The sequence below is a fragment of the Zootoca vivipara genome, chromosome 14, assembly GCF_963506605.1.
Source record: "Zootoca vivipara chromosome 14, rZooViv1.1, whole genome shotgun sequence".
Classification (NCBI taxonomy): Eukaryota; Metazoa; Chordata; class Lepidosauria; order Squamata; family Lacertidae; genus Zootoca; species Zootoca vivipara.
Window position 1 is genome coordinate 53,171,221 of NC_083289.1, and position 14,300 is coordinate 53,185,520.

The following is a 14,300-nucleotide window of genomic DNA, read 5'->3' on the forward strand; positions in this document are numbered from 1 at the left end:
CTCTCTCTTACACACATGCACACACACCAGCTATGTGTTGCCAGGCCAGCAAATGCAAGGAATGATGATGGCAGGCAGCCATAGGGAAGTGCTGTGCAGGCCACAAAAGCCTGGAGGGTATGCCTTGTGAGTGTTATATGTTCCTGGAGCAAGCACACTGGATCCGTCTCTGCGAGATTTCAGCCCTTGTTTATTTGAATCATGGGGCTGGGCTCCAATCCTCTTGAACTGGGCTCAGATTTACTTGCTTCCGTCATGCCAAGGAACACCTCTAGTTAAAATCCCAGTGCAAGTTGTGGAATCTGATTTCCAACAAGGTTAAAATGGCACATCCAGCAGTTCTCTGACAAACAAAGATTTCACTTTGAAAACGGCCAAGTTCTTCACTCTCTTGGTTTCAGGGAGAAGCTTGGAAAACGAAGGCGGCGCCTGCTGCTTTTGGAGTACTTAGGGATATTCCAGGTTTCTAAGGCCCACGTTTAATTCCTTCTCAGCTTCTGCCTTCTCTTAAAACAAAAGTCATAAAGGGGGGGGGAAGGGGGAGTGTTTGTGTGACTCCACCTTTAAATATGCGAAAGACTGGCCTCAATCCACCGGCTGAGGATAAATATACCTGAAAACAGGACTGAAGGAAACCTTTTGCACCATGTGGTAGGAATATGAAGGAAATTCAAGGCATGGAGAAAGTTTTTCTTCCTCTCTCATATTCCCTCCTGCAAGGGAAGGCCAAGATGTTTAGGGCTTGGCGAGAGGGTGACAGAGGAGGGATCCGACAGAGGTGCAGGAGAATAATGCAGGGAAATAAATACATTCCCTCCCTCCCTTAGGAACAGGGAGCTGCCTGGTACAGACGTCAGTTTTGTCCAAACTGTCTGGCAGCGGTTCTCCAGGACTGGAGATAATCTTGCCCTACCTACAGGTTGCCTCCCCTCTCTGCTGAGGGTCTGTGGTCATGGATATTTTAGGTGGGGCTTTTTCGGGCACGAGAAGCAGGAATGTGTTTTGCTATTGACGGTTTCACTTGTGCGTGACAATTCAGATTGTGTCATATTGCGCTTTTAATATTTCATGATGGAAACCGCCTTGAGAGAGTGTGCTCTTAAAGGCAGCCTATACAGTGGTGCCTCGCTTAACGAATGCCCTGCTTAACGAAATTTCCGCTTAACGAAAGGATTTTTCAAGCGGAGCTTGCCTCGCTAGACGAATGCGTTTTACGAAAAATTCGTCTAGCGAATCGCGGTTTCCCATAGGAATGCATTGAAATTCAATTAATGCGTTCCTATGGACAAAAATAAAAATTCAAAAAAAAAATTCAATGCATTCCTATGGGATTTCGTTATAAGAAAAGACCCGTGGAACGAATTAAATTCGTCTAGCGAGGCACCACTGTAATTCTTTTCCAGACAAATAACAACAAAAACAAATACAAACAAATGTTTTCCTCTGCTCCAACAGGGGCTCTGATGACATTCTTCTGACATCCCACTCTTCCAAATTCCCTATCCTTTCTCCAAGCCCCACAGCACCCCCCTTCCTAGACCTCCCTGCTTGTCCACATCCACCCCCAGCCAGCCAGCCAGCCCCCCACCCCATCCCACCCCCAGGTCTCCTGCCATTTACAACGGAAAACCTCGTCATCCGCCCTGGCTGCCACCCTTTCTGCTGATGCTGAATGAAGCGCAAGTCTCAATAATGAGATCAGGTTGTTCAATCGAAGCGGGCACACCATTTGGACTGCTGATCCCGCTCGCCCTCTCAGTGTTCAGAGCTCCTGCTTCTCTGCAGCATGCACACATATGACTTGCCAGGAGCCGACACTCACACGGCCAGCATTCGGCATGTCAGATCCGTCCCCCCCCCCCCCGCTTCTCCTGCGCCAGCTGCTTCTTAAAGGCATGCCTGCTGCAGTTGCTAATTGTTCATGGGTGTAACTAGCTTGCACGCTCTCCTTCTCCCACATACACCCTGTCCTTGAAAAGACAAGCCTCTGCAGAGCTTACGCTGAACAAAACAGGTATCCGGGGGCGGGGGGTCCAAAAGGACACTTGCTGCAACACAAACGTTTCTTTTAACGCCGCCCCCCACCTCCCAGCAGGTTCGGCAGGAGGAGCGGGGAGAGGGCTGCCTCTGCAAACACTTGTGCTCAACGCACCGTGCAGAAGCGCCGTTATCGCAAGTCATTGGGATTCTTTGCTTGGCATGACTTCTGCAGTGGAGAACAAGCGACAGGGGCTGCTGCTGCTGCTGGTGGTGGTGGTGAAAAATACTTACCCTGCAGCATTAGAGGGTTGGGGTGGGGGGGTGGGGAGGCGTTACGGAGCTTTTAACACGAAGCCACAGCTCCATCTAGGGGGAAATTAATGGAGAGCCCCTCAAGCATTCAGGAAGAAGGTGTGCAAGGCCACGCTCGCTTCACAGCTGGGTCTGTGAGGTTGTGCTCCAGAAGATTCCCTGAAGAGCCAGGGCCTCTGTCCAAGGAGGTAAAAGCCTTTACCCAAGAGAGTGGGACCCAAGGGGAAACACTCTCTCACTGAACCATTCTGCACCTGGCTATCGGCCACTTGCGACCAAGTGAAGATGCCCGGGCTCCCGGAAGGCCCCTGGTGTCTCCCCCATCTGGAGATGCATGCATGCCTGGGGATCTGGGAATCTTGCCTGTTTTCACACTCTGGCAACACATCCTGTAGAATTCTATCCGCTCTATTTTATCTGCACAATCAGAATGAAATTTAGGAACCAGAAAGTTGTCTTGAAAAATGCTACTTTCGAGCCGTCTGGCCCCAAAATGACAACTATAATAATAATAATAAATTTTACACTAGGCATTGCATTTTGGCCAATGTAGCCCTGGGTTAAGGACCTAGCTTATATCCCTGAGTTTCTAACACTGCTCACAACGGGATGTGGAAGCAAGGTCAGGAAACTGTCCAGGGTCTGTATCACAGGGAGTTCAGCAAGGAGAAGGAGCCAGCAACTGAAAGGCTCAAGAGCCCTCTATGCCACACCCAAACCCTAGCTGCTGGTAGGAAAGGAGCTCCAGGAATGGCTTACTCGGGAGTAGATCCCTTACGCACAAGCAGCACAAGGACTCTGGGTCTCCGGACATGCACCATGCCTTTGCTCTTCGGCCTGGGCCCTCTTGGAGCCAGCAGGGCTATTGAGGAGCTGGGGTAAGGCTCCACCTTCTCTCCTGACAGCTCCAAGAGTCTTCAGAAGCTCTCATGCCAGAGGACCCTCAAAGAGGACCCTCAGCACAGGTTCCAGAAGGCAACCACCTGCATCTCAAGGTCCTTGAGGACCTGTGGGAGTCTCTCTTCCGAGGACTCAGTCAGGGCACCAAGTCAGCGCGTGGCAGGACCACCGCAGGAGTCCTACCAGCTCAGACCATAAGGCCTTCCTCGTCCAGGATCCTGATTCCCACATCATGCACTACAGAAAACTGACACACACAAAAACCAACAAATGAAATAAATTCCCAAAACTACCTAGAGCAGCACTGACATAACAAAGACTCAGCCAAACGCCTTCCTCGTTCTATCCAGCTGCCTAACAGCACAGTGCCAAGGCCTGGCGGATCTCACCAGGAAGGGCATTGCCCAAGGTGGAGGCCACCGCAGAAAAGGCCCCGCCCCGGGAGCTGCCAGTTGTGTCTCATGCAAGGCCTCAGGTGCTGATCAGAGTACAGAAGGAGGAACCTTTGGAAGGGGGCGAGCGAGCCGTTTCCCTCTCTTTGGGGCATTGCCCCCTGAATACTTGACACTTCTGCCAACCTGAAGGTTCCCAGAAGGCTGCGGATACCTGCCTCTTGCGAATAGGTGGTGCCATTTTGGAAACACAAGCAAGGAAGAATTGGTGTTGTAATTAGTACTGAGGAGGAGGAGGAGGTCAGCAAAGCCTCAGAAGACCAAACACCCACAAGGGCAGCTGGCATCACCATCACACCCTGTCCGTGAGCTGCCTCGGGCAGGGCTTTCCAAACTGTGTGTCGCCGCACGAATGCTCCCTGTGCTCCCCAGGCAGGAAAGGCGTTCATTTAACCCTCGGTTTGCTAGTAAAACCAAATTACTGTGTCGAGAAACGATGCATGTCTACTAAGTGTGTCGCCAACATTGAAAGGGTTGAAAGCTCAGAGAGATCTGGGGGGCTGCATTTGGGAGACAGAATCCAGGGCAAGTGGATCGGTTTGATCTAGCAGGGCTCTCTCCCCCTCTTTAATAACAGAATGGCATAAAGTGAAGGGGAATAAAGTAAGGCCGATAGGGGAATTGTTGTGTTGTTTGTACTGCTGCTGTAAATATTTTTTTAAAAAAAAGAAAAGAAAAGAAGTCTGTATGAAATGGAAGAAAACAGCTGCAATCTGCTTGCTGGGCAGTATAAGCCAGCACAGGAAAAAGGATATTAAAGTTTAGATCAGCTCTGCTATGAGCTATAGGACAGGCAAAGAACGATAAGACCGGAGAAAGAATTTATCGTTCTTACAAGGAGAGAGAGAAAATCCCCGTTGATGAATTCAATTAAGACACAGGAGAGGGTTCTGTTGAAAAGAACCCCCTGACATCACAGGGAGTTCAGCCCATGTCTTGGCTGGCTTCCCAAAAGCCGCAATGCGAAAAGCAGCGTGGGGGCGAAGGCAGCAGCTCTACAGGGAAAAGTCTCCTCTGGAGCTGATTGCAGACGCCCCACAGCTCTTTCTGGGTGTAATAGAAAAGTTCCAAAGTTGTGCAGCACTTTTCCTAATGGTTCAAAGCACTGTGAATTGAAGGCTGACGCTATTCTTCAACAGCAGGGATGGGGAATCGGTGGCCCTCCAGGTGTTACCAAGACTACATATGCGGCTAGGCGGTTCCAGGTGTTGTTGGAGCATCACCGGGGATGACTGGCAATGCCAGGGGGAGCTGGAGTATGTCAACACCTGGAGCCGCACCTCAACCTACAACAACTCTGCATGTTTATTTGGCAAGGTAAGGCTGCAAAACTGGCCAAGACCGGCCACGGGAGACCCTTGCTGAGCAGCTATTGCATCGTCTGCTCTTCGTGTTACAAGACGCCTTGAGTTTGGGAAGGCCAAAAGACAAGTCACCAACTACATGAGTGATCTCACCACCCCAATATTGCCGCCACTGCGGAGCTGAGCCTCTCACCCTCTGGCCACTGACAGAATTCACAGCAGAGGCCTTCCTGGTCCCCAGCTCTGGCGGCCGTCTTCGACACACTTGCCCGGGAGCAAGTCCTCCTGAACTCAATAGGGCTTACTTCAAAGCAGTTGGGTGTGGGGTGGGTCAGGTCTACTAGCTAAGCTACAGGAGTTATGGTGGTCCCAAGAATTGCAGCCTACAATGACAGCTTGCTAGGGCGGCAACTTTTCAACAGTGAATCTGTAAATGGATTAATAAAGCTGAGCACTTGCAAAAACAGAAGGCGAGTGTGATCTTGGAAGAGAATGGGGAATGCCTCCCCTGTGCAACATGCCCGTATCATCCAAGCCAGTTCTGATCTAAGAACTGCTGCTTGGCAGGGGGTTGGACTGGATGGCCCTTGTGGTCTCTTCCAACTCTATGATTCTATGATTCTAAGCAACAGCACAATCCTCTATGCGTGTCTACTGAGAAGCGGGTCCCACAGAATTTGACCGGGTGGCCTTCATGGCCTGCTTCCCCCTATAAAAATACTGTGGGTTTTATATGCAAAACTTTGCAAATGCTTTTAATCAATCAATTAAATGAAGTTCACTCAACTAAGATGTCTTTTAAATCAAGCCATAGGCCTATTTCCTCTGTCAAGGCTGCAAACTTCACCTTCTTCTCATAGCCGACGCCGTTTCTATTCTGCCACTGGGATGAGCAGGGATTAAATCCAAAGTGTTGTGATATGTATTGGGGGCAATATGGTGGTTTCCTTATAAAACTTTAAAGGGGGAGGAGCGAGCAAAAAGCACACAAGGTTGACTAGCATACTTGTAAATGCATTCAGAACTCAGCTATGGGAAGATATGGAAGTGAGAAATGGACCATCAAGAAGGCTGATCGCCAAAGAATTGATGCTTTTGAATTCTGGTGCTGGAGGAGACTCTTGAGAGTCCCATGGACTGCAAGAAGGTCAAACCTATCAATTCTGAAGGAAATCAGCCCTGAGTGCTCCCTGGAAGGACAGATCATGAAGCTGAGGCTCCAATACTTTGGCCACCTCATGAGACGAGAAGAATCCTTGGAAAAGACCCTGATGTTGGGAAAGATTGAGGGCACTAGGAGAAGGGGACGACAGAGGACGAGATGGTTGGACGGTGTTCTCGAAGCTACCAACATGAGTTTGACCAAACTGTGGGAGGCAGTGCAAGACAGGAGTGCCTGGCGTGCTCTGGTCCATGGGGCCACGAAGAGTCGGACACGACTAAACGACTAAACAACAACAACACAAGACGTCAACTCTCTATGACATAGGAAGCCCAGCCCTGTTATTATCTTCTGTGCCGGTACCTGAGCCTTAAGCTGATGCTATACACCCAGGTACGTTTTCAAATTTCCTCTTTGTCATCAGGGCTAGAAAGATCTCATTTCAAAGAAAAACCAAGCAAAATTCAGACATTTCCAGCTATAATGATGAGCATCATACTGGAAAATAACACAGAAAAGTTTGTTAGGAGTTATCCTCCTAACCACTTAGCCAAGACATCGGCCTGCCCCAAGTCAGAGCCCATTCCACAACTCCCAGGAGCCCGTCAGGATGGGCACATGTGCTGGCTGGGGCCGATCAGGAGGGAGGCAGCTTGGGAGAGGCTGCAAGAGATGGTCAACCAGCAGCCTGAGGGCGGAAGCAGGCGCACAACACTGCGGGAGGTTCTCAGTTGCCCTGCCAAGCTTGGAAGACAGGGGAGCCCTTGATGGCGTGTGGCAGCACATAACTCTTGGCCCCCTTTGAAAGCAGCTCAGGCAAAGGCCATGAGGATGCACTTACTGTTAGGTGTCTAGTTACAGGTAGGTAGCCATGTTGGTCTGAGTCGAAGCAAAATAAAAAAATTCCTTCAGTAGCATCTTAAAGACCAACTAAGTTTATATTTTGGTATGAGCTTTCGTGTGCATCTGAAGAAGTGTGCATGCACACGAAAGCTCATACCAAAATATAAACTTAGTTGGTCTTTAAGGTGCTACTGAAGGATTTTTTTTATTTTGTTAGGTGTCTGTTTCTCTCACTGTGCAGGTCGCATGCCTGTGTTATGCATTCCAGCAAAGAGTGTTGGAATCATGAGAGCGGATGTTTGCTGTATTCTGATTCCGTTTGTCTCTTTTTCTTCTTTGGACTTCTCTCAGCGAGAGGAGACATGTTTTTCTTTTGTTTATTAAGTGTAAGGCAGAACATTTGTTAAGTAGCTATTCGTACACAACCTCAGCCTGGCTCCATCTGCGTTTTATCTCTGCTGGACTCTGAATATGTGCTCAGTGTCCCCAATGTCGTATTAAATCATAGAATCCTAGAGTTGGAAGAGACCACAAGGGCCATCCAGTCCAACCCCCTGCCAAGCAGGAAACACCATCAAAGCATTCTTGACATATGCCTGTCAAGCCTCTGCTTAAAGACCTCCAAAGAAGGAGACTCCACCACACTCCTTGGTAGCAAATTCCACTGCCGAACAGCTCTTACTGTCAGGAAGTTCTTCCTAATGTTTAGGTGGAATCTTCTTTCTTGAATCATCAGGAAGGGCTGCTGGAGCTCCCTAGAGCTGCACACTGATGGGAGAGACGAGCTGGATTCGTTCCTGCATTATGCCTGTGGATCGTCCCTGCCCCCGGCTCACCCAACGTAACGGTTATGCTCCCAGATCCATTTACGCCACCACTCAGTGCACCTCCAGCCTCACCTACCTTTACTTTGCATTCTGAGCCATGATGCCAAGGAGGGAGAACCTGGAGTTCCCTGTTTTAGCCTCAAAAACACAGCACTGCCCATAGTAACGGTATGGTCTGAACGATTCACCTGCCTGAACTCACCTCTTTATCAAGGACTGCTGCAAGGTTTTGCAAACTGTGAGAGTCTCCCCGGTAAACATGTGGCACATGATGACCTCGAGGCAAGTGCTCATGAAGGCCATCACGGCGTCCGGCTGCAGAGATCCACTCCGGGAGATGATGCAGAGGCGCTGGAGGGACGAGCAGTGGCTCAGGGCCTGGAAGAACTGGGCATTGGCGTTGAAGTAGGGCTGCTCGAGCCTGCAAAGGCAAAACAAGGGTCAACCAAACAGCACGCCTAGGAGAGACGACACTTGCAAGGGGGGTGGGGCTCTACACCTGAAGGTAGATTTGTTTAGGGGAAGTTTTTATATTTTGACATTTTATATTCTGTTGGGAGCCACCCAGAGTGGCTGGGGAATACATAAATTATTATTATTATTAGGGGAAGGGTTTGCAAAGCCAGAGGGGAAGAGGAAAGAACACCCCTGCTTTTGCAGAGTGGAGCTCAGCACAGAGCTTTTGGGAAGGCAGAATCCATTTGATTTTAGTGGATTTTAGTTGAAACCTCTGGTGTAACCTCTATGAAGGAACTAGCTGGAGAGTTAACTAATCGGTGGGTTTTAAAAGAGAAGACAACTCCCCAACAAAAAGCTCTAGTTAAGAGGTTGGGCGTTTTGTAAACTGGGCTGCATTTGCTCCTGCCTCACTCACTCCTCTCCCTTTTGTGACTCTTGGACAGGTGAAGTCTGTGGCAACTTCTGAGCTTTCATCTATTTCCAGGGCAACCTGAGAGGAGGCTGCTCAATGGTCTCATCATTGCCATAGCTTGTCAACCGCTGTTTTCCCAGTTGCCTGGAGTGTGTGGGATCAGGTCCAGGGATCCAAAGCAGGAACACTACTGAAAATGATCTGCTCTGTGTGTGTGTGTGTGTGTGTGTGTCTCTTCCTCCACCCTCCCCTCAGGAGACCTCTCTGCCACAGGGATGATAAGAATCCACTTATTTGATACTCAGCATCATGTCTCAGGTGTCAAAATCTGAATTTTCCGTTTTCTCCACTGAGATCCAAAGGAAGGAAACCTGCTTTGAGGTTTTCTACAAACAAGCGGCAAACAAGTTTTATGAAATAAATAAAAGGGAAGCAAAGGAAGGAACTCCCTGTGTGAGAAGTGCCATGGAAATGTAGGGGGAGGGGCGAATAAACAGTTTTCACTGTTGCTCCGTGATCAAAGCAACCAGCTCAGCTGGTTAGAACATGGTGCTGAAAGCAGCAAGGTGACAGATTCAATCCCTATAGGGCAGTGTTTCCCAACCTTGTGCCTCCAGATGTTTTGGGACTACAATTCCCATCATTCCTGACCACTGGTCTTGCTAGCTAGGGATGATGGGAGTTGTAGTCCCAAAACATCTGGAGGCACAAGGTTGGGAAACACTGCTATAGGGGACAGCTGCATATTCCTGCACCTCAGGGGGTTAGACTAGAAGATCCTCAGGGTCCCTTCCAACTCTACAATACTATGACATTAACTTACTGTACTCACAACAGTAAGTGGTCAGATATTTTTTTTTTTTGCAATACACCATCCAGTCCACCAGGTGACACTGTTGCTGTATTATTATCACCAGAATATACTTTTTTCGTTTTTAAGCCCTGACAATATCACTGCTTAAATGTTCAGAGTTAGAAAAGGGTTGAGAATCAGAGTGAATCACAGACAGACACCACACCCAGGGAGTCGCTTTGAAACTATCCTCTTTTATATCAAAATATATATTTTTTTCTGTTTAGAACACTGAGTCCATTGGCTCAGCGAAGGCCAACTATTATCAATAGGCCTGGGAGTTAAAGGCATGTTCATTCGGTTTCCTTTGAGGCTATTTCAGTTTTAGTGTTTCATTAGGTATGGGGGAAAAGCAGCAAAAAAATAAAACAAGGAATGGCCTTTGCTACACACAATGGAGCGGGGGGGGGGGGCTTTGATCATTTAACTGCTTTCCATGTCTCCGGAAGACGCCCACCTTGCAATTTTGGTGACAAGCAAACTCACCAGCATTTAAGTCAATTGGTCAACCAACTACAAATTCATCCATAAGCTGACAGCCTTTTATGTTAACTGTGAATTGAATAGTGTATGTCCATTGCTTCCTTCTCTAGCCTTCCCCCTTGATACTGCAAACGCATAAAGCGGCTTTCTACTTATACCAAGTGAGCCTGTCGGTCTCTTCGCTCCTCCAGATGTTCATGGGCTGCATCTCCCATCACCATCTCCAACAACTAGGCGTGTTGCACCCTTCACCCATGATCTAGCGCACTAATGTCCAACTGGTCGACCGCAATCAACAGGTAGATCGCGAGGGTTCTCCATGTTGATTGCGGTAGTTAAAAAAGAGCTCGCCTGGTTCTTCATGAGCGATCGCTACGTGCCCCGCCCCGGCGCTATGTCCAATCGCTGCTGCCGGCGACTGGGTGGGGGAAGGAGGGAGGGCTACGGGCTGTATGGTGAGCAACCCTTCCCAAAAAGAGCTCAACAGCTATGGGCAATGGCAATGGGTAGATCACTGCCAGTTTTATTATACTGGGAGTAGATCACAGTGTCTATAGAGTTGGATATGATATGCCTGATCTAGCGCATACCAATCTAGCCCAAACCAAGGACTCTGCCTGGCTGTGGTTTCCTAGTGTCAGGCAAAGGTGATCCCCAGGACTAATGACCAACGGCCTTTAAAGACAATGTACTAGGGATGGAATGTGCAGCTTCGACCAGAGTCCAGTGCTCGAAATTCCCCAGGTGCCAGGCACATTTTGCGACTGGCGCAGGTCCAATTGCGACCACACGGAGATCTCCGGCTTTCTTAAGCAGGTAAGCAGAAGAGCTTATTCGTTGCCTTTGAAGCCCACCTTTATCTCCAAGTAGTACATAGTTCACCCCATTCATCAGTTAATCCTTACGACAACCCTGTGAGGTAGGCTAAAAGGCTGCGACTGACTTCAAGGTCGCCCAGTGACCTTCCTGACTGAGTTGGGATTTGAACCCTGATCTCCCAGGTCCTAGTCCAACCCTCATCACCCCTATACCACGCTGGCTTCCTAGAATACTTCTGCTGTATAAATTAAGTAGGTAAATACATACATTTGGCTTTATTGCTGTTAAATAAATCATGACACGGTGTAATATGTCATGTGTTGTTGTTCATCTGAGGTTGCATTTACCAAATTTTAAGACCTGCTAAGGAACAGGGGCTTGTTATTATGCCCGATATGTAAAACCACAGAATTCAAAGGCTTTCTTTTTCCCATGACTGTGTATCTGAGATTCTAACGCTGCCTAAGTCGTAGGCGCTCTGCCTCTTTAGGAGTTCCGGCTAGCTAAACACCAAAATGACCCAGCACACAGCCTCATTTGCCCAGAAGAAAAGAAACCCTAGCTGCCAGAGATCTCTCCCTGCTGCAACGGGATGGGAAAGCAACGGTGCTGGGCTAATTCAGGAGCTGGCCCGCCTCTGCTTCACCTGAGGCCCTCACCTGAGATCTCGCAAACACCTGCAGTGCTTCAACATGTCCACGAGGGCTGGCATGTACATCACCTTGCCCATCATGCCCAGGTTGGCCAGGGATAGAGTCCGCAGGTGCTGGCACTGGGCCCCAATGTTAACGAGCCCGGAGCCTGTGAGGATATTGGGCAGCTGGGCCAGTGTGAGGCTCTGCAGGAAAGCCAGCTGGCCAATGGCGGCCACTTCGGCATCCCCCACGTGCTGGGCCCGGCCGCAAGGAGGCAGCGAGTTCCGAATGGCCGGCTCATTCCGCGGCATGGCGGAGGAAAAGCTGGACCCGATCAGCTCCAGCTGCTCCAGAAACGGGAGGCTTTCTAGCAGGGTCCAAAACACGGAGGGCTGGGGTCTGGAATTCCCCTGCTCCAAGCAGTTCCGTGGATACGTCTGCACCCCGATCCGGACTTTCTTCCCAAAACTCGGGGAGGTGGCGTTTGCCACCGGCTGCACGGACGGCTTGTCGGCAGACACCGGGCTCACGTCGGCGATGGCACAGACGGGCAAGGCCAGCGAGAGGAGGCACTTCAGGTGAGCAAGGAGTTGGCACAGGTGCCTGCCCAAGCCTTCGGAGCTGTGGTGGTGGGCGCACGACAAGTTCAGGTGCCTCAGGTGGCAGCAGGAGGCGACGAGGGTCTCGGCGATGCTGCTGTCAATGTCGTCCTCCGCTTTCCGCAGCGTGGAGTCGGGAGACAGGCAGTGGACGCAGCCGCTCAGGTTCAGGCCGACTAAACTGCGGAGGTCTTTGCCGCCGTTGAGGACCCTCTGGACCAGCTGGCTGCCTGACAAGCTGCAGCGGCTGAAGCTGAAGTAGACAGGGTTGCTGAACTTCAAGTGCTGGAGGAGGCTGGAGCCATTCATCCAAGACCCGGGGAGCTGCAAGGCATCCAGCGTCACGTTCCGGGCCATGGAGTCCAAGAGGTTCTTCACAGCGCAGCTCTGGGGGAAGCCGCCGGGGGCAGAGATGAGGAAGGCGTGGAGTTTCTCGGGCGTGCGGTCACTCAGCACCGCCAAATACAGCCTCACCACCTCCTGGTTGACTGGCCCGGGGGCCAGCCTAGCATAGAAGACCCGAAGGTTCTGGTAGTGAGGCACATTGCTCTCGCCCACCATCAGCTGGCCAGAGATAATCAAGCCCTCCCGCGACCGGTCCAGGATCTCAAAGTAGAGGAGCAGCTTCTCGAGGCTGGTGCAGCAAGGAACCACCCCGTAGGAGGGCGTGTACAGGGTCTGCTTGAGCTCCAGCACGCGGCTCAGCGTGGCTTTGCATTCGCTGCTCAAGTGAGAGGCGTCAAAGCCCGGGTTCACGTCGATGGCCAGGGAGCGCAGGTGCTGCAGGGCAGAGAGCATCTTGGAGAGGCGGAGGGAGGTGAGGTTGCAGCCGGACAGGTTCAGCTTCACCAGGTTCCTGCAGCGGGTCACCTGGTCGACGGTGGAGCCCGGCAGCCAATAGCAGCTGCTCATGTTCAGCTCCTGAATCTCCTTGCCAATCTCCCGCATGAGCTGCTTCACCTTGTCCTTGTCCACCTGTGCACAACAGGCAGAAACAAAAACACGTTAGCGACCCGTAAAAGGAGTCCAGGGGGCAGCACCACTTTCGATGTGAACTCCAGAGACCTCTTCCTTTACAGGGCTCTCTTTGAAAGCAGCTGGGGGCAGGGGGGGGGAAGCTTCCAGTGTTTTCAGCCTGCAATGCCAGATCACCCCGCAGTGTGTTCGGAGAGCTAGGCTGCCCTTCAGACTGAAGAAACAGCCAGAGAGAAAGAAAGGTTGGGAGAGAGACTGAAAAGTGTCAGAGTGAGCCTGTTCTCTCTCTCTCTGCTAGAGAAAGCCATATTGCAAGTCCCCTACCCTGTTTGAGGCCAGAATAAAGACGAGTGAAAGCATTTTCTTACACTAAACCCAGGAAGCACCATCTCCATGGTGCCTTTTCACTTAAAATACTAATCTCCTTTCTCCACCCTGATGTACACGAAGGACTGAATCCCTCAATTAAAACTCAGTATCCCTGAGAACAGCTATCCCTCCCAGCTCCAGTCACACCCCATGATTCCCTCGAGGCTCTTCCTCACCTGATAGTCTTTATGCAGGGTCACAGCGTGCGTCAGGCTTTTGTCGAGACTAAGAACAGAAAGTTTCCGGCAGACTCTTCGGACATTCAGGACAAGGTCTGAAACCGGGGTGTATCTCAGGATGTGCAAAAGGATCTCATCAGAGAACTCCATTAAGTTCATAGCGTTGCTCTCCTCTCCACTCTCGTCGCTCGTCACTTCCTGAAAAGAGAGAGACAAAGAGAAAGCAAAAGAGCTCAGGACAGACACAGAAATTAGATTCCTTCGGAGACTGTTGGGGAAGAGAATGTGTCTGAAGGGGAGTATATAGAACGATGGGTTTTCCGGTGAATAAACTTGCAAGCCAGTTAACAAAGAAAAAGGGGGGTGGGGTTGGAGAGAGAAGAAGAGTAAAGAGCACAACCGAGAAAAGAGCAATACAGGAAGCAACTTATGAATGCTGGAAACTTGTTCACACATGGATGTTTATCACCTGATGACAACAATGTGTGAACATTATCTTTTAAGTTTTCTTCACTGCAATATTTGGTGACTTACAGTTGAGTGAATAAATAGGAATGAAAGCTCGTCAAGTTAACATCATGCACATGTGAATGGAACACAACAATTCCCAAGGAACTGCAGGTCACAGGCCCACTGTGAGCCAGCAGGCCTCACGATGCCAAATGACACATAGGCATGCTTGAACCAGGCCAGAATTAGGGCCCTTGGGTATTGTGTCCTCCTGTTCCACCTGGGTG

At 50.2% G+C, this 14,300-nt stretch overlaps 1 protein-coding gene across 1 annotated transcript in view; it reads right to left on the bottom strand.

The window, feature by feature from the left end:
* FBXL18 (F-box and leucine rich repeat protein 18) overlaps positions 1-14,300 on the bottom strand; it is a gene marked incomplete at its 3' end in the record, with an annotated part of 30,440 nt that overhangs the window by 14,887 nt on the left and 1,253 nt on the right. The window contains 3 exon segments of the mRNA XM_035131741.2: positions 7,983-8,201; positions 11,466-13,015; positions 13,561-13,761. Of these exon segments, the coding sequence (XP_034987632.2) occupies positions 7,983-8,201; positions 11,466-13,015; positions 13,561-13,761 (1,970 nt within the window).